The 18,642-nt window shown below is 35.5% G+C and overlaps 2 protein-coding genes across 2 annotated transcripts; both read right to left on the bottom strand.

Annotated features, from left to right (window-relative positions):
* Window positions 1-2,013: 2,013 nt before the first annotated feature.
* Window positions 2,014-4,824, bottom strand: LOC106669040 (cysteine-rich with EGF-like domain protein 2-B). The gene is made up of 2 exons (XM_014398286.1): window positions 4,105-4,824; window positions 2,014-2,166 (listed from the first exon to the last, which is right to left on the bottom strand). Exons 1-2 carry the CDS (start codon window positions 4,822-4,824, stop codon window positions 2,014-2,016), a joined length of 873 nt encoding a protein of 290 aa, XP_014253772.1.
* A 4,762-nt stretch (window positions 4,825-9,586) lies between these two features.
* LOC106669078 (facilitated trehalose transporter Tret1-like) lies at window positions 9,587-15,588 on the bottom strand. Its single transcript, XM_014398340.2, has 2 exons — window positions 15,507-15,588; window positions 9,587-10,909 (listed from the first exon to the last, which is right to left on the bottom strand). The coding sequence occupies exons 1-2, from the start codon at window positions 15,532-15,534 to the stop codon at window positions 9,621-9,623; spliced, it is 1,317 nt and encodes a 438-aa protein (XP_014253826.1). The 5' UTR covers window positions 15,535-15,588; the 3' UTR covers window positions 9,587-9,620.
* Between the last annotated feature and the right edge of the window lie 3,054 nt (window positions 15,589-18,642).

Raw genomic sequence — 18,642 nt, 5'->3', positions numbered from 1 at the left:
CAGGCCACTGCCCACTGAGAAGACACCTCTCTGTAATGGTATTCTACCAGATCCCTTTTGCCGTTTTTGCGAAATAAAAGAAGAAATGGCAAAGCACTACCTTGCAGAGTGTGATATGTATGCTAGGTGTAGATTTGAAATCTTTGAAGGAGAGGACATCACCAAATCACTCCCCGATATTAAATGGTCCAAAATCTTGGGGTTTGAGAACAGGTCCAAGAGATTTATGATGGACACGTGAGCTTACCAAGTCCAGAGTAATTGTCATTTATAAAAACAAGAAACAAAAGAGGCCCTAAGGAACTCTAGGTTAAGTTGTCTCTTTAAGAGTAAAGAGAATTTAAATAGTTTTGGAGGATTAGATGGTCTGAATAAGAAGAAACAGGTTTAACAAATGTACTCTGTACTTACGTTTTAGGGATGGGGTACAAGTCTACCCAAGCAACCAAAACTATTTAAATTCTCTTTACTCTTAAAGAGACAACATAACCTAGAGTTCCTTAGGGCTCAAACTTAGGGGCTCTTTTGTTTCTTGGTTTTATAAGTGACAATTACTTTGTGCTCAATGATATAAATTTTATTTTCTTTGGTGATGATCTTACATTTGTTAAACCTGTTTCTTCTTATTCAGACCATCTAATCCTACAAAATTATTTAAATTCTCTTTACTCTTAAAGAGACAAGATAACCTGGAGTTCCTTAGGGCTCAAACTTAGGGCCTCTTTTGTTTCTCGTTTTTATAAATGACAATTACTCTGTGCTCAATGATATAAATTTTATTTTCTTTGGTGATGATCTTACATTTGTTAAACCTGTTTCATCTTATTCATACCACCTAATCCTCCAAAATTATTTAAATTCTCTTTACTCCTAAAGAGACAACATAACCTAGAGTTCCTTAGGGCTCAAACTTAGGGCCTCTTTTGTTTCTTGTTTTTGTAAATGACAATTACTCTAGGTTCAATGATATAAATTTTCTTCTCTTTGCTGATAATCTTACAATCTTTAAACCTGTTTCTTTTTATTCAGACCACTTAATCCTCCAAAATTATTTAAATTCTCTTTACTCTTAAAGAGATAACTTAACCTAGAGGGCTCTTTTGTTTCTTGTTGTTATGTATATATTTTTCCATAAATTATTAAATAATCTGATAAACTGTCCTCAACTCCTTAATATTCCATCCAAAACAACAGAAACCCTCAAAATTTCAACCCAGCCTACAGTAGGAACAATTATACTTTTCATTCTACAATCAACAGAGCTCAGAGACAAGCAAACTCATTGACATAGATTTTTTCATTGATAAAAGCACAAAAATTAGAAAAAATTTCATCTTCCATTTTGAAATTGTATCTAGTTATAGTTATATATTTTTATATCCACTTATAGTTGGGTGTTCTCACACATTTACTTATGACATATATTTTAATTATATGTTGTTTACCTAGTTTTTATGACTAATTAGGCTTTTAAGCATATGTTTGTATTAAATAAAAAAATCAAATAAATAGATGAAATAGATTATTGCTTCTGGATGACATCATTTGGTGATATTGAACAAATCGTAAGTTCTCTAGGTTTGTTTAACTTTGCCTAACCATCCCGCTTTAGGACCTTGCATATAACTACATATCAAATCCAAAAAAACAAGATATGCAAGAAACGGGCAAGCCCAGCTTCTCCTCTTAAGGGGTTGTAAAACTCCAGAGGAAGAGAGTGCTAGACCAACCCCACCCATATCAGGGGTGCAGAAAAAGGAGGCAACTCCAAAACCAAAAACAAATCCATCAAAGGGGACCCCATTGCCCCAAGAAGAAAAAAGGATGATGTACAAAAAAGAAGAAGGGACATGAGAACACATAGACCTCCCCTTCCCACAAGATGTGGTTCCCCTGTTTCTCCAAACATCAACTTAGGGGAAAGAAAACAAAGGGTTGGAGGAGGAAATAAAATCCACAGCACTGGAGTGCATCTATGTGAATTTGCACATTGCGACAACTTAAGCTGCCTCTTCACCTGAAAACACCTAGCCGTCCTGATCCACCACTGAGGCACCAAGGAAAGTGTGCACTTTCCAAGTTATGACTATAAGCAACAGCGGTTCCACAATAGACCTGTTTAGGTTGCAGTAGGCAAGAGCTCTTCTGTATCAACTCCTCAAAAACCTTTAAAAAAAAGAACAATATTGGTCTTATTTTATTTTATTTTTATTTTTTTCAGGAGAATGTTGGGACTGAGCTGGTCTTCATGGAAATTTTATATCGCCTGTAAAAAACTTTGATATTTCAATCTGTAGACATATTTAAGATAGCTTTTGTTGCTTTTGCCATGATGACCTTAAAATAGGTCGAAAGCTTGGCTGTAACAACTGAATATGCTTTCTTCTTCAAACACCTTAGGGGAGAGCATATTCATTCACCTTGATCCAGAGTGTTCATTGGTCTATTGTGCCATCTTATCTAGAGCTTTTCATTAAGCTTAAGGCATTTTACCAGATCTGAATACTTTGTTAAGAGCTCTCAGGTCCTTCAAAACTTGTCTTTTCCTCTTGCAGGAGTAGGATCTCAGCCTGTATAGACTTTATTGCGTTTTTTTATTAAGTCATTCTAGATTCAAGATCAGGATGATTAAGATTAAAAAACTAAATACGCAATGACATCATTTATTACAGAGTGTTTACAAAATTTATACAAAAATGATCATGAGCACAATTAACATTAATTTTGGAATGGATGTTGCAACATCAGTACCTTGGGGTGTAGACAAGCTTCTTAATACTCAACCAAACAGGACAAACGACTCTACTATACTGAAGTGACTACACTTTCTTAGGGATGGTCTTTTTTATTTTTCCTTTTACACACTTCCTGCGAGGAGTGCTTAGCACCCTGTAGCAGTGTTTCCACCGGACCGCTATAACCTTATCACTAACTTCACTAGTTTCCTGGTTCCCTTGACCAATTACCAATTGACCAATTTAATAAGTTTAAAATGAAGTATCCTTCACTAAAGCTCTCCGTGGCCATTTTATTTGTCGCCGAGAATCAAATTGATTACACGACATTTGAAAAATGGCAAAAAGGAGGGAAAATTCAAAAGGTGTGGTTGAAATGGGAAGTTGGTATCGAGTGGATCAAGGTCACGATAGCTCAAGTGGTAGAGCAGCAGCGTATCAAGCCAAAGATCGTGGGTTCGAATCCCGCTCGTGCCATTGACTTTTTTATCTCAACTAAAAACCTTATCACTAACAAAGGATATGCTCTGCTATTTCTTTTTCTTCCTGGCAATATTTGCAGTTTTTTTTTGGGGGGGGGAGGATTATTTTAAATTATCGCTCATGGACTTCTTGATATTCATTTTTATTGACTGTTTGTTTAGGGTTTTTTCCCACTATCATAGTTTCATAGTTAAAAAATTTTTTTTGCTGCTCCGTCTTCTACATATATACCTTTGGTATATTCCCCATCAGCAGTCCTAATTGTAGCCCTAATATATTTAATAGTTTTGCTGTTAGTTTCTGTGACGGTCTTTAATGAACTTAACGAAGTGAAGCACTGTTTTCTGCTGAATTCTCTTAACCTATTATTTATGTGTTCTCAGTTTAGGTTGGAGTAGGATTCATATAAAGTAATAAAAAAATTATGATTAAAATTGAAATTTCTGGTTTTTACAAGTTCTAATTCGAATTTATGACACACCACAACAACACTTTATGTATCCAATGATCAGTTAGAATGTTTAGTTAGGTCAAATCATCAATAGCAGTGTGCCATTACATTCTTGACAATCAATTTTGTTATATTTTATGATTTTTGTTATTTTTCATACATTCAGAACAAATAAAACTCTTTCTCCTTAAAGTTTTCTGTATGGTGTCCTTTGGTGACTGGCAATTAAAACTCTACGAACAATGTTTTAAAAGGTTAACTAGAGTGTTACAAAGATCATTGTTATTGAAAAATATCTAATGTTTTTTTGATTGGAGCTATAGTTTATTTATAATATCTCTGTAATATAAAACATATGCTGTAAACTTCATTAAATCAGTTTTTATCAGAATTCAAATTTGTTGAATTTAACAACAGTTCTTTCTTTGAACAGACACCATAATGAAGGCGGTATCCAGTGGTGCATTTGTCACACATATCCGGGCCAATTCCATGACAGCGGTTGCAAGATTTGTCACACGGTAGACATTCGAAGTGTCCATCTTTGTTAACGCAATGTTCATTATTTTTGCACGTGCCTTTTAATTTGCATTCGTTTATATCAACACAGCCGTTTTTATTTTTTTCCCAACCGTTGTTACACTCGATACAGTTTTCTCTCCTCGCTCCAGTACAACCTTTGCAAGCTTTGTCACATTCTAAACAAAAAAGGTAATTGTCGCTTCTATCTTCGTAAAAGTTATCTGCGCATTTATCACAATTAGCGCCGGTGTATCTGCAAGAACAGATGCACTTCCCATTGCCTTCTCTAGTACCGGACCCATTACATTTACCGTTATTCGTACAGACGTCTGGATATCCAGGGCAAGGAGTGCATTGCAGACCGAAGTGATCGACCGGGCAGCATGACTTTGTTTCATTTATGCACAACCAGTCATGAAGAATTCCGGGCTTCTTGTTGAACCACCATTTCTCGATAGCTTCTTCCCACTCTTCGACCAGCCTATAACACTGGCTTTGACCTTTCACTACATCAGAGCATAAGTGTTCCAAGACCTCCATTAGCCGAACTTCACTGTGAGCGTAGTTTCCTAATTTTTCAGCTTCCCATGCCGCGTCACCGCCTCCGAAATGTTTCTTGTTCGTTCTGTCCATCCCTCTTTTGATGCTGGACACGACAGTGGTGCATGCTTGGCAAATGGGAAATTGGGTTAAAAATTCCGGATTTGTTTTTGGATTTAAATTCGCCTTGACATGACTGAGAATAATCAAACCAATCAAACTCATTACAAAGTTCATATTTACAATTTCAATACATGAAATTTGTCTTATTTTTTTTTCTATGCATAAAAGTTAACCACATGACATTTTATTTAAAAAAACACCTGTTTTACAATCTTGGAATACATTTATTATTAAATAGCACTAAAATTTTTAGTAGCAAGTATATAAATAATTTTTATATAAATAAATAATATAAAATGGTACTAACATTTTATATTACCCTTTTTAGTACAATTTATTGTTCGACTCTAATCTTTCTTTTAACGATAAAATTCTCTAGTAATTTTGAGATATTGGGGTATGTTTATTAAGAAAATAGTTACATAATTAAAAGATAAACCTTTATTGACATAACACTAATGTTCTACTAGTATTAAAATTAGAATAAAAAAATTTAAAAAAAAGATGTACTGCAGTTTCGAAGTACTTGTTTTATTTAAGTAGCTGAAGTTGTTTGTAATAATAGGAGAATTTTTCAGCTTCTTTGAATAAGAGCCAAATGTCTCTCAATATTAAATTTAATGAGGATTTAATTTCTAGATAAATTCACTAATTTCGTGGTCCAGTACCAATTAAATCATTACAATTAATTAAGGTTTTTAGTCGAGATGAAAAAAGTTAATGGCATGAGCGGGATTCGAACCCACGCCGCTGCTCTACCACGAGCTATCGTGACCTCGATCCACTCGGACATCAACTTCCTATATCAACCTCGTTCGAATCCCACTTGTGCCATTAATTTTTTTTCATCTCGACTAAAAACCTTTTCTAGATAAATTTGACTTACACAAAGAACGTGAATTTTTCTGAACTTTGAAAGTGCTGCAGTAAATTGATTTTATGATTTTTTGCCAATGTTTATTTATAAGTATGTCGGGTTAGAATGCAGGGCCGCAGGACCTTTTACAGTGATGAGCGCTGTGTAACGCCTAAACCGTTGTGGACACCGACACACCTCGCAATTGCAAAATACAATTTTCTAACCTACATCATGCAGGTAATTCACAGCTATTTACAAAAAAGAACCAGGTTCCCTCAAATGACATTATCTCGCCACAGTAAAAAGATATTGCTGAGCTCACACAAGGTTCAGTTCTAGGGCCAACATTGTTCAACATTTTCATGAATGCATGCCATAAACTTTACTGTAAAATTGTGCTACTAATGATATATTGTTCATCATAGAGGGTGAATGTTTAATAGCAGCTGACCCATAGTTTTGGAAATTTGTAAAACTGAAATCATCTGCTATTCAGAATGTACAGTGGCCACAACTAAAAGTTAAATTAGACTCGATTTAGTTCAGTCAGAATTCCTGCTGTGCTTTTCAAGAAGGTAGAAGCATTAGCTTATACTTTATTTTAAAAAATCAATGAATACTATTGGGTTGTCCGGAAAATAATGCAGGATTTTAAGTTTTCATTAAAAAAAATCTATATAAAATATTCTGTTTACGTTTACAGGATTACTCATTTGTATGAATGTCAACACTTATTAATCCTCTTCCAAATGATATTGTTTGTTTACCTCTGTAGCATTCCGCTACTTGGAAATAATTCAGTCATCCTTATAATGTCAAAGCGAGAATTTCGTACGATTTTCTTTTACGAGTTTAAACTCGGCCGAAGCGGAGCCCAAACGGCTAGAAACATTAACCAAGTCTGGGGCGAGGGTTGTGTTAATGAGTGCACTGTGCAAAGGTGGTTTAAAAAATTTCGGGAGGGAGATTTCAGCCTTGAAGATGAAGAAGGTCGTGGAAGGCCTTCCTCTCTTAATGATGATGTTCTGCGATCAGTGGTGGGTGCAGAGCAACTCAAAGTCAGTAAAACGACCGTCGCTGACCACCTCAAGGCGATTGGAAAAGTGAAAAAACTCGAAAATTGGGTTCCACACTCATTAAACGATCGCCAAAAAAATCAGCGCTTTGATGTTTGTGCATCACTTCTTTGTCGAAACAAAAATGACCCATTTCTGGCCAGAATTGTTACATGTGACGAAAAGTGGATTCTCTACGATAACACTAGACGTTCTGGACAGTGGCTCGACAAAGGAGAAGCTCCAATACATTTTCCAAAGCCCCCAACTCATCAAAAAAAGGTAATGGTTACGGTATGGTGGGCTTCATTTGGTTTAATACACTACAGCTTCTTAAATCCTGGCGAAACCATCAATGCTGAATCATACTGTAACCAAATTAATACCATGCATCAGAAATTGGCAGTAATGAAGCCCTCTTTGGTCAATCGGAAAGGGCCCATTTTGTTGCATGACAACGCTCGACCACATGTGTCACGTGTAACGTCACAAAAATTATTGGAGCTTGGCTATGAAACTTTGCCTCACCCACCCTACTCTCCGGACCTCTCGCCTACTGACTACCATTTTTTTAGACACCTGGACCACTACTTAGAACACATAATATTCAAAAATCAAACGGAACTGGAAAATGCATTTATTGACTTTATCAATTCTAAAAATTCTGAATTCTACTCAGACGGAATTAATAAGTTACCAACACGTTGGGAGAAATGTATTGAGAGTATGGGAAATTATTTTGATTAAAGAACATTGCTTTAAAGTAACTAGTTTCTTTTTTTTTGTTTAATACCAAAATCCTGCATTATTTTCCGGACAACCCAATAGTATATTTACCTAAATATATAAAATGTTGTTACTGTCGCTTTAATGCAGATGACTCAAATTTTCCTTCCTACCTGCTGATTTACATGCTGCAATTCATTCAAGAGGATTTAAACTCGGTTATCTCTTGGGCTGCTGAAAATGATCTTAACCTTAACTTTAAAAAGTCTCCTGCTTTGAATCCACTTCCCTCCACCCTTTCTTGCATCCCTCTTTATAAAGTTAACAATCATGCTATTTCCTTCTGTACCACCATCAAGAACCTTTGGATTCAGACCTTTTTTCAAAGCCCCATATCACTCAAATTTACCTATGTTGCTTTTTCACCCTCCATCAGTTCTGTAATGCCAACCACCTGACATTTAGTACACCTCGTTTATTCTTTATCTTGATTATGTGAGGTGTATAGTGAATGCTCTGAGGACTTGAAGATATTTTTTTGTCTTTGGCTCCTCAAGAAGGTTCCACGTTCGTGATCTACACATTCTTTACATCAAATGGTGCCTTCCTACTGCAATCAATACTTCCTCGGCTTCTTCCTCAGATGATATCCCATTCCTTTTCTATGATGATCCTCCTGACTCTAAGATTCTCACAACCATTTACTGTAGGGTATAACAACAGTCACACTTTGCGTACAGCAGCATGCATGAAAATAACTGAACTATGGGTGCAAGCAAGTTCCAAGCCCACAGCTTGCTATTGGATTTGGGTGCCTAGGGTTCAAGGTGGGTCTCCTGGAGGGTTAGAGAGTTTACCCTCTATACAGTGGTTAATACTGTATAGATATATACAGTAAAAACACTTAAATAAAATACCAGGACTGACCGCCTGTCAGAAGTGTCTACGCTAGGGGTGTGCGCCTCCCCTCGGGGTTTTGATGGAGTTGCCTTCTGCAAAATGGGCAGAAGGATGCAAAACATCCTCATGTCCTTTTCAGGACACTGTCCACTCCAGTCAAACTTGCTCCCACCCTTCAGACCTCTATCCCCTAAATACGGAACTACACAGTCAGTGCATTTAGTTTCTTCCTCATCCGTACCTCTAGAGTCTAGACCATGTAATTTTTCCTCATTCAATCCACCGGGTCCCATCCCTTTCCATCTTCAAGTGCTATCTTTTTGTTTACCTCTTGATCACACAATTTGGCACCGAAGATTTGTAATTGCCCATTTTTAGTTTAATTTCTCTAGTAGAGTATTTTCTTTTATATGCATATATTTTTGTAAACGGACATCTTTGTATTGTTGTAATATCCATAATTATTAATATAAAGTTACTGAATTACAAGGAGGGAAAATTCACAAGGTGCGGTTGAGATGGGAAGTTGGTGTCCGAGTGGATCGAAGTCACGATAGCTCAAGTGGTAGAGCAGCGGCGTATCAAGCCGAAGATCGTGGGTTCGAATCTCGCTCGTGCCATTGACTTTTTTATCTCAACTAAAAACCTTAATTAATTGTAATTACTGAATTACTATTAATAGATAAAAAAAGAATTATTTGGAGGTAGATCTTGTATGGGTTTGGTATGCTACTGTAAATATGCTTGGCTTGATGGAAACTATTTATAGAAGTTGCTAGTCATAAATTTAATTAATAATAATCCATTTACGGTTAGTGGCCTATTTGACTATTTTTGATTATTTCAATTAATTATTATTTTTATGTAAGGTCTTAGTTGAGAAGAAAATGTTAGTGCCACGAGCAGGATTCGAACCCACGACCTTCGGCTCAATACGCCGCTGCTCTAACCTCTTGAGCTATTGTGACTTCGATCCCCTCGGACACTAACTCCTTAATTAATAATTAATTTATATGTAACTATATATGTATATACTAGCCTGCTGACATTTTGAGTTTATGAAACACTGTGATAGTCTAGGCTAGATCACAAGGTAGGTATGCGTGTCTTTTCTCGGTGTATGGTTGTTTTTCGAATGTAACAGAAGAATAATCCATTTATCTGGGTATTGGGCTAAAGTATCAAAAGGGGGTTAATTGTTTGTATATTTATTACTACAATAGTCATTACATTGGCTGTTGTGTTTGTATAAGATCTTTTTTCTTTGTTTCTGGAACCATGACGAAGACAAACACGCTGCATAACAAGCAGGATATTGAAAAGGCAAAGAAGCACACGTATATGCCGGCTTGGTCCTTCACGACTTGAAAGAGTTTTGTGACGGCGAAGGAAGCCGCAGCGTGGCAAAGGGTGGTGAAGGCTGATGCCAGCCCTTTGATGTGCGGTGGAAATAGCTCTCCTTGAAGCGTGTTCACGATCGGCCCCAACCCCAAGGAATACAGGATCGAGAAGGCGCAGATGGAAACGAAAGGGATCCAATTGACCTCGGGGATGACCCAGACGAAGTACACACCGGTCACGAAATGGGCGATCGCGCATCCGATGCTCGAGACGAGCAACAAAGGTCTTCTGCCCATGCAGTCGATCAAAGCAGCAGAAACGAACGTGAAAACGAAAATCAAAGCCCCGAATAAAATTGTGTATTGGTCGGAGTTCAAAAAATGGTCTGTAGACTGGAAAGTCGTAGCCGCGTACGCGACAACGGCAGACATGCCGGCAAAACGTTGGAACACTGCTACCAAAATCACAACAGCGAGTTTTCTGTTGTAACGAGAGGAAAACAGTTCTTGGAAACTGGCTTTACCGAAGTTGTCCTTTACGATTGTCTCGGCTATATCGTCGATTTTCTTTTTTAAATGTTCTTCGTTATTCGTTTTCAGGAGCCAGGAGAGATTTTTCGTCGCCTCGTCCATCCTGCCCTTCTGGACTAGAAAATGTGGAGATTCTTTCAGGAAAAAAGAAGTTATGAGCCAGAACGCTGCGAAGGCGATGGTGATGAACCCGAGGGTCGAGTAGGAGACGTAAGGCCCTGCTGAAAACTCGATCAAGTGGCCCATGAAGAGCATGGCTTGGAAAAGCGTGCTCAGAGCACCTCTCGTCCTGCTCGGAGCCACCTCAGCTATGTACAACGGTACCGTCGTGAACACGACACCCATCGATATACCGAACAAGAACCTGACGAAATAAAGCATAGCGACGGATCTTGTCGAGAGGACGAGGATCCATCCGCACACGGTGATCACAGATGCCACGATGAGGCATAGCTTTCTTCCGACTGACCCGATGGCGTAGCCTGCAGGCAGCGGGCTGAGAAAGTGTCCGACTTCATGCGCCGCTGCAAGCCAAGAGCTCTCGCTCTCCGTGATCGGCAGCACGCTGTCTGGCTTCCTCAACTTCTTCAGAATCGGAGTCGTCCATCCCACTGTGCATCCCACACTCAGAACTCCGACACTACCTGAAATATTTCATAATTATGCAAATCAACAATTTATAGTATTTCGACTCTTATTAAAAAACATTCCACGATTGTAAAGGTGAAATCGGCAAGCTAACAACCTAACACGCCTAGGCGACGGAGTTTTCTCTGACGCTCGTGCTCTCAGACTATCGCACAATCGGTCAATGAATAAACATGGAATGCAGCAAGTACTCACGTACTGAATTGTATTATTAGCAACACTTTCCCTCTGGTCAACATCGACAGAGCCTTTCAGAAAGAATAACAGGCGTAGAATTGAAAAATTGGTCATTAAAAGCCCCCATTGTGAGCAATATAAATTCTAAAGGATTAAAATTTAAATAAACAATATCAGATAATAGATTTATCAAAGATCCCTTTACTTGCCTGCGTTTTAATGCTTTAAAATGAGAAAATTTATCAAAATGAAGATTTAGTTTTTAAAGGCTTATTTGGGGGGCGTCGGTGGCCGCAACGGTTTAGGTTTTGACACGGCGCTCATCACTGTAAGGTAAAGGTCCCGGGTTCGAATCCAGCGCCCCTACATTCGAACCCGACATACAAATGGGAAAAAAAAGGCTTACTTAATTTCAATCCGTGAAAATTAATAGCAAAGGTCAAGAAAAAACGTCCTTACGGAAAAGCTTTTGATGGAACTTGTTGAAATTGTAATGTTGAAGACTGACCGTACTTTGAACAAATCATGCCAATATGTAAGCCTTTTCTTTTTCGTAACGTCCCAACTCTTCCAGCATAAAATTTGGCTGTTATGTCTTCTTCATGAAATTTTTCTGAATCGAACTGCAACATTAGTTTTTACTACAACCTTGCAATAACTTTCATATCATTTTTATGTTGTTTACTTCTTATCAATCACGCATCAACGAAAATTAATGACCTAATGACTTCTGTAAAGAACGATCGAGTCAATTGAACGGAACTTGGTGAATTAAAGCAAAATCCTTCCTACTAAAATTTTCAGTCATCATTATCATCGTATCAACAATCACGCTTGACCAACTTTCATTATTTTTGGATCATATTTCAATTGTAATAGTCGAAATATTATTTCTGTTCTCAAATCAGCCTATTATCTGATTTAACCTGGTGTAAATTTAATTTTGTTGTGTGTAAATAGTGGAAATATGGCTTTGCTGTTTGGACTTTTTAAAATTACAGATTTGTTGCTTTACGTAGGATAATAAAATAATAAACAGGGTTATTAAAGGAGATAAGATATATGCAAGTTTAAAAAAAGCTGGACCCGCATGGGATGATTTTTTTTGGGTCTGATGTCTAGTTTTACACTTAAATATTAATTTAAATAATTATTCAGATATCGTGAGATGCGGTCTGGTTGATTGTTATGGAGGATCTGTTTGTATATCTTTATGTTTTTGTGGTGGAAGGATTCATGGCTTAGGGGAATCATTCTGTGAAGTAACTCTTTGGCCGTGTTTATTATTATATGAAGAGGATGGTGAGATGTAAAGTTGAGTTAGCGATCTGAGTAGTTTGAATTTGATCTGTGGGAACTGCTGTCAATATATCATCTACGTATTTAGTGAGGAAGGGTAATGTGAAAGGAAGTTGTGGTATGACTGTATTTAGAAGATGTGTCATGATTATGTCTGCCAGTATTTTATATTTTCTCGGCTCCTTGTGACTATTGACATGAAAGTTCCAACATGGGTCCAATACTTTTCCACCTAGTATCACCAAAGAAAGTTTCATGAAAATTGCTAATTCTAAGGCCTAGAATTTAAAAAAACCTAAAGCTCTTGAATTTTGAACAGATTTGGTTGTCATTGATCTACACCTACCACATACACCGTACTTCATTAAAAAGACCGAGAAAATAAGAGGAAAACTTCACCAACACAAAAAAAGTTCTTTTAGCGTTATGTAAAAGCATGCATGGCACAGCGTCGTCAAATACGATAATAGTAATAAACTCGTAATAACTTTCGCTAACTGTAGGGGTCAATATAGTCGATATCTATATCTATTCTGTCTACCGATACTGGAAAAAGATAGTGTAAAGGAAAGAGAAAAATACTTTCTTCTATGCCGGCCTTGCGGCTTGGAGTAAACATTTTTTAAATATTTAAAACAATACAAAATTTTTATATAAATAAAGTTAAATTACAGATGCAAACTGGTCATGTAGCTTTTAAAAGAAAGTATATACAGGGTGTTCGGCTACTCATGTTACAAAATTTGCCAGTAGTTTCTATATTGAAAATGGAACCAAGAAGTCCTAATTAAGTATGGTCCAAATCTCAGCAGTTTCGGAGTTATTCCAATTTTTCTGTTTTTTTTTTCTTAATATTTCACGACCTCGCTTCAAATAAACAATAACACCAAAACAAAAAGGTTTTGGACAAATCCGTTGATACCACTGAAAACTACGTTAAATTTTCAATAAAATGTGATCAATATTAAACTTGTAAGCTTGGTGAAATAAGCTTTTTAATAGCTAGAACTTTGAAAAATAATTTTTTTTTAAGCTGAAAAACTTACTATAGTGATTCTAAACTACTATTTCCAAACCTAGAGAAACCAGCACATTTCAGAAAACGGACTCCATTTGATACCCATTTTAGTGGTGTAATTGCTTTTTTAATTAGTTTTTCAAAAATGAAGAAATTGATGTAGGAAAGGAAAAACCGTGGTTGACGGATTGGTAAGGGGGAAAAGAAAATTTTAAAAAAAAATTTAAATGAATTTATCAAACGTTTTTTAGTTTGGGTTCGAAACCGAAAGAGTGAAAATGTTTACTTATTTACCAACACGACTGTAACTTTGATTATAGGATTATTGAATTATTATTCCCCACAATAAAATGGTCTTAAGATTCAAAATATTTTTTTTTATTCATTCAAAATTTCCTTAATTTTTTATTTTTTATTATTATTAATCCTTCCACCTTACCAATCCGTCAACCACGCTTTTTCCTTTCCTTCATTAATTTCTTCATCTATGAAAAAAATTAATTAAAAAAGCAATTACACCACTAAAATGGGTATCAAATGGCGTAGGTTTTCTGAAATTTGCTGGTCTCTAGGTTTGGAAATAGTAGTTTAGAGTCAACATCGTAAGTTTTCCAACATAGAAAATTTTTTTCTTCAAAGTTCTGGCTAAAACGCTTATTTCACCAACGTTTACAAATTTCGTGATGATCACATCTTTTTGGAAATTTAACGAAGTTTTAAATGGTATGAACGGATTTGTCCGAAATCTTTTAGTTTTTGATTTATCATTGTTTATTTGAAGCCATGTCGTGAAATCTTAAAAAATCAGAAAAAGTGGAATAACACCGAAACTGTTGACATTCGGTCCATAGTTAATTGGTACTTTTTGGTTCCATTTTGAATCTACTGGCAAAGTTTGTAATACCAGTAGCCAAACATCCTATAATGAAAATTAATTTTTGCTGATTATTTGGAGATAGTGAAATGCAGTCTGTGTGACGTAGATTTAGAAAATATTTTCTTTATCGTGCCGACGTTTCAGATGTGTCATTATTGTGCTTCGTGTTGACACATATACACAGAAAACAAACACTTTGAGTGAGTACAAATATTTTGATTGTCTAAAATTTCTAAAATTGTATAAATTCATTTTTTCACATCCTACATGTATTTGTATAATGTAAACAATGTTTAAAAAACCCAGGATCTGATGATGATCTCAATAAAGACCGAAACGTTGGCACTATAAAGAAAATGTTTTTCTAAAACCTGTCACACCAGACCGCATCTCATTTCTCCAAAAAATCATCATCTAACGGTCACTAAACACCACACATACATTTTTGTTTAAAAAAAAGGTAAGCTTTAAATTAAACTGTAAAAACTAATATCGTTATGCCTTTTAATAATGTAGATGCTGATGATAAGTGTAATTCCCCGAAACTCCAAAATAATTGTTTAAATAAGTAATGAATATATTTAAAAAAATACCACATGAAATTGTTTTTTCATAACAAAAATCAAAGAAAAAAAAAAAAAGATAAATTTGTCTCAAAAAATGTCACGTTAGTAAAAAAAACTCCTGTAAGTAAAAATTGTTGATTAACTATTGTAGATTTAAATTAATAAAAAAAACTATATTTATATAAACAATATACAAACAACAATATTTGTTCGGAGATTTAAATTGATTTGAGGTTTTTCATTAAAAAAAAATTCCTAAGGTATTATATATTTCTTTTAACTTAATCATAAATGCGTGGTGTTTAGTGACCGTTAGTTAATGATTATTTTGAGATCGTGAGATGCGGTCTGGTGTGACGTAGGTTTTAGAAAAACATTTTCTTTATCGTGCCAACTTTTCGATCTTTATTGAGATCATCTTGAGGGCTAGTTGTTTCTTTTTTTCACATCCTACACGTATTTGTAAAATGTAAACAATGTTTAAAAAACCCAGGCTCTGAAGATGATCTCAATAAAGATCAAAACGTTGGCACGATAGAGAAAATGTTTTTCTAAAACCTACGTCACACCCGACCGCATCTCACGATCTCCAAATAATGATTAATCGTAAATTTTAACGCTAAAATATATATTTTAGGTTCGATTTTAAAGCTCACCGAGAAAAGCGGATAGATGTTGGTTCATCGTCGCCTGGGCAACTACTACAAATGACAAAAAGGTTCTTATCAAATATGAACCGATAAAAAGGCTGGGTAAAAATTACGAATATAACGTCCTTGAATTGTATGCCTTTTTTTAAATTGAAAGTGTAAATTAAACAAAAATTAATTAAAATTACAAAACTTTTAAAGAGTTTAATGATTAAACAAAAATAACTAATTAATTTATTAAATTTAATTTTGTGCGTAAGAACGCGCACTTGTGGGAAGTTACAAACAGAATTATTTGATTTTCGAGATTATTGAAAAGTATAAATAAGAATTAAAAATTTCGATAAACTAATCATTGGATTATGATATCTGACATATTTGCTGAATACCAAGTGGGGATAGTTTATAAATTCAGTGAACGAAGCGATCGTAGATATTTCTTTAGGTCGGTGGCCGCAAGGTTTAGTCTTTGACACGGCGCTCATCACCGAAAGGTAAAGGTGCCTGGTTCGAATCCAACGGCCCTGCATTCGAACCCGACATACTTACAAATGTTTTTTTTTTCAAAAACATCGGCACCCCGGGGGTTCATATAACCTCGTAGATGACACAATATTGCAACAATATAAATAAGTTTTTATTCATCAAATTGACGAGGGCATTTTTTCAGACAATTTTGCATAACCCACGTTCGAACGTCAAATAAAATCGCAGATGCCAATATGCAATATGTTGAGAAAATAATGAAATCTGACCCATAAAAACAAACGATTGATTTTTTTCCCTCCAGAGGTTTTCAATATAAATGACATTCAAACGCGGACGGCGTCGGGCTTGGCCTGCCCACTCCGCCCTTGAAGGCCGATAAGGCAGTCAACCCACCCGGATATTCCCTTTGTTTTTATCGTAATTTATTTATAATCCACATGGAAGGATTAGACGCAAATGGATCACAATAAGGATAGGTGTGTCAATTCCTTTTTTACCCAAAGATCCTTCAATTGCAAAGAATCCCGCGGAAGAACAGGCCCAAAGGGCACAATTTCTATATACATTTTTTTCCACTAAACCAAACCAAACGAACACTTTAATAGTTTTAAAATAAAAATTTAAATCAAATCAATAGCACTGTAAGCACTTTTCTTTTATATTTCATTTCTTACTCGTCAAAATTTCTGATGAGGAAGCCTGTAGAGCTTAAAAAATGAATTCAATTGAATAAAATATGCGTGGTTGTTTTTATTCAAATTAAAACTGTATGCACAACATAAAAAATTTAGGATTTTACATTATTTTTAATTGATCAAAATTCATTTTGGCCTTATGGATAGACACTGATGGACAAAATAAACCCACTAACCTTTTTAATTTTAATGTAGTTAGGTTTATTCATCTTTTTCATACCAAAAATAGGTTTGGTTGTAAAAATAATACATTTACAAAGAAAATGTTTATATGTTTATTACCTAATTGTAAAAAAAATTATTAAGTAAAGAACAAAAAAAGCAAATAAAAATGTAAAATTTTGTGTCCCCTTTAATATCAAGTATACCACCTGCAACAATATTTTCAACAACTAATTAAGGTTTTTGGTTGAGATAAAAAAGTCAATGTCACGAACGGGATTCGAACCCATGACAATTGTCGCCAAGAATTGAATAGATTACACGACATTTGAAAAATGGCAAAAAGAGGGAAAATTCGAAAGGTTGTAGGTTGAGATGGGGAGTTGGAGTCCGAGTGGATCGAAGGTCAAGTGGTAGAGCAGCGGCTTATTGAGCCAAAGGTCGTGGGTTCGAATCCCGCTCGTGACATTGGCTTTTTTATCTCAACTAAAAACCTTAATTAATTAAAACATGGCTTAATTTTTTTAAATCAATTGCTGTGATAAATAATGTGTGAACAGATGGTAATTCTTTATGTTTGAGTTGATTTGTTATGTATAACATTACAGAATATTTTTATTGTCATATTTCTTTATTAAACTAATGTACTTTTGTTCTATTTAATTCATTTATTGCTTTATGTAATACCTGGGGTATTTGATCTATTTTTCACTAATTTTTTTTAGATTCACTAGGAAAAATGGCAAAAAGGAGGGAAAATTCAAAAGGTGGGGTTGAGATGGGAAGTTAGTGTCCGAGTGGATCGAACTCACGATAGCTCAAGTGGTAAAGCAGCGGCGTATTTAGCCGGAGGTCTGGGTTCGAATCCCGCTCGTGACACTGACTTTTTTATCTCAACTAAAAACCTTAATTAATTAAAAGATTGTTTAATTTTTTTAATCAATTGCTGGGATAAATAATGTGTGAACAGATGTTAATTCTTTATGTGTGAGTTGATTTGTTACGTATAACATTACCGAATATTTTTATTGTCTTATTTCTTTATTAAACTCATGTACTTTTGTTCTGTTTGATACATTTCTTGTTTTATGTAATACCTGGGGTATTTGATCTATTTTTTCACTAATTTTTTTAGGATCACTAGGAAAAATGGCGAAAAGGAGGGAAAATTCAAAAAATGGGGTTGAGATGGGAAGTTAGTGTCCGAGTGGATCGAACTTGATAGCTCAAGTGGTAGAGCAGCGGCGTATCTAGCCGATGATCCTGGGTTCGAATCCCGCTCGTGACACTGACTTTTTATCTCAACTAAAAACCTTAATTAATTGAAACATTTTATTTGGTCAAGCGGACCACGAAAACTAGTGAATTTTTAACAACAAGGATTATCCTTTGGGTTAGGATAAGTTAATCCCCAACCGCAGGCTCGGGAGTGCGAGCTGAGACAGAAAAGGACGTGGAAAGACCCCTTTTCAAGTTGTTCAAGGCACCTCTTTTTTTTACAAATGGCAAGGAGTTATGTATGACACAGATCACTTTATTTTATTTTCTTAATCTTAAAACATTTATTTTAAGAAGGTTATTGTTTTAATTTATTATTTAGTGATCGTGAGATGCGGTTCGGTGTGATGTAGGTTTCAGAAAAACATTTTCTTTATCGCGCCAATGTTTCGATCTTTATTGAGATCATCTTCCGTGCCTTGTGTTGTCTGCATTTCGACAAAAACGGTCACTAAACACCACACGTTTCTACACGAGAAAAAAAAAATCTATGAACAGATTTCAACTACATATGTACC

The sequence above is a fragment of the Cimex lectularius genome, unplaced genomic scaffold (genome assembly GCF_000648675.2).
Source record: "Cimex lectularius strain Harlan isolate CLEC.00 unplaced genomic scaffold, Clec_2.1 scaffold183, whole genome shotgun sequence".
In the NCBI taxonomy this organism is placed as follows: Eukaryota; Metazoa; Arthropoda; class Insecta; order Hemiptera; family Cimicidae; genus Cimex; species Cimex lectularius.
Note: the sequence above shows the minus strand (reverse complement) of the source record. Positions and strands in the feature narration are given on the sequence as shown.

Excerpts from the sequence above, each read along its gene's own strand:
- LOC106669040 (XM_014398286.1), bottom strand. The coding sequence starts at position 4,824 with ATGGACAGAACGAACAAGAAACATTTCGGAGGCGGTGACGCGGCATGG. Across the intron at positions 2,167-4,104 it reads GATACCGCCTTCATTATGGT|GTTTTTGAGGAGTTGATACA; the intron begins GTCTGTTCAAAG and ends TTTTTTTTAAAG.
- LOC106669078 (XM_014398340.2), bottom strand. The coding sequence starts at position 15,534 with ATGAACCAACATCTATCCGCTTTTCTCG. Across the intron at positions 10,910-15,506 it reads ACATCTATCCGCTTTTCTCG|GTAGTGTCGGAGTTCTGAGT; the intron begins GTGAGCTTTAAA and ends GAAATATTTCAG.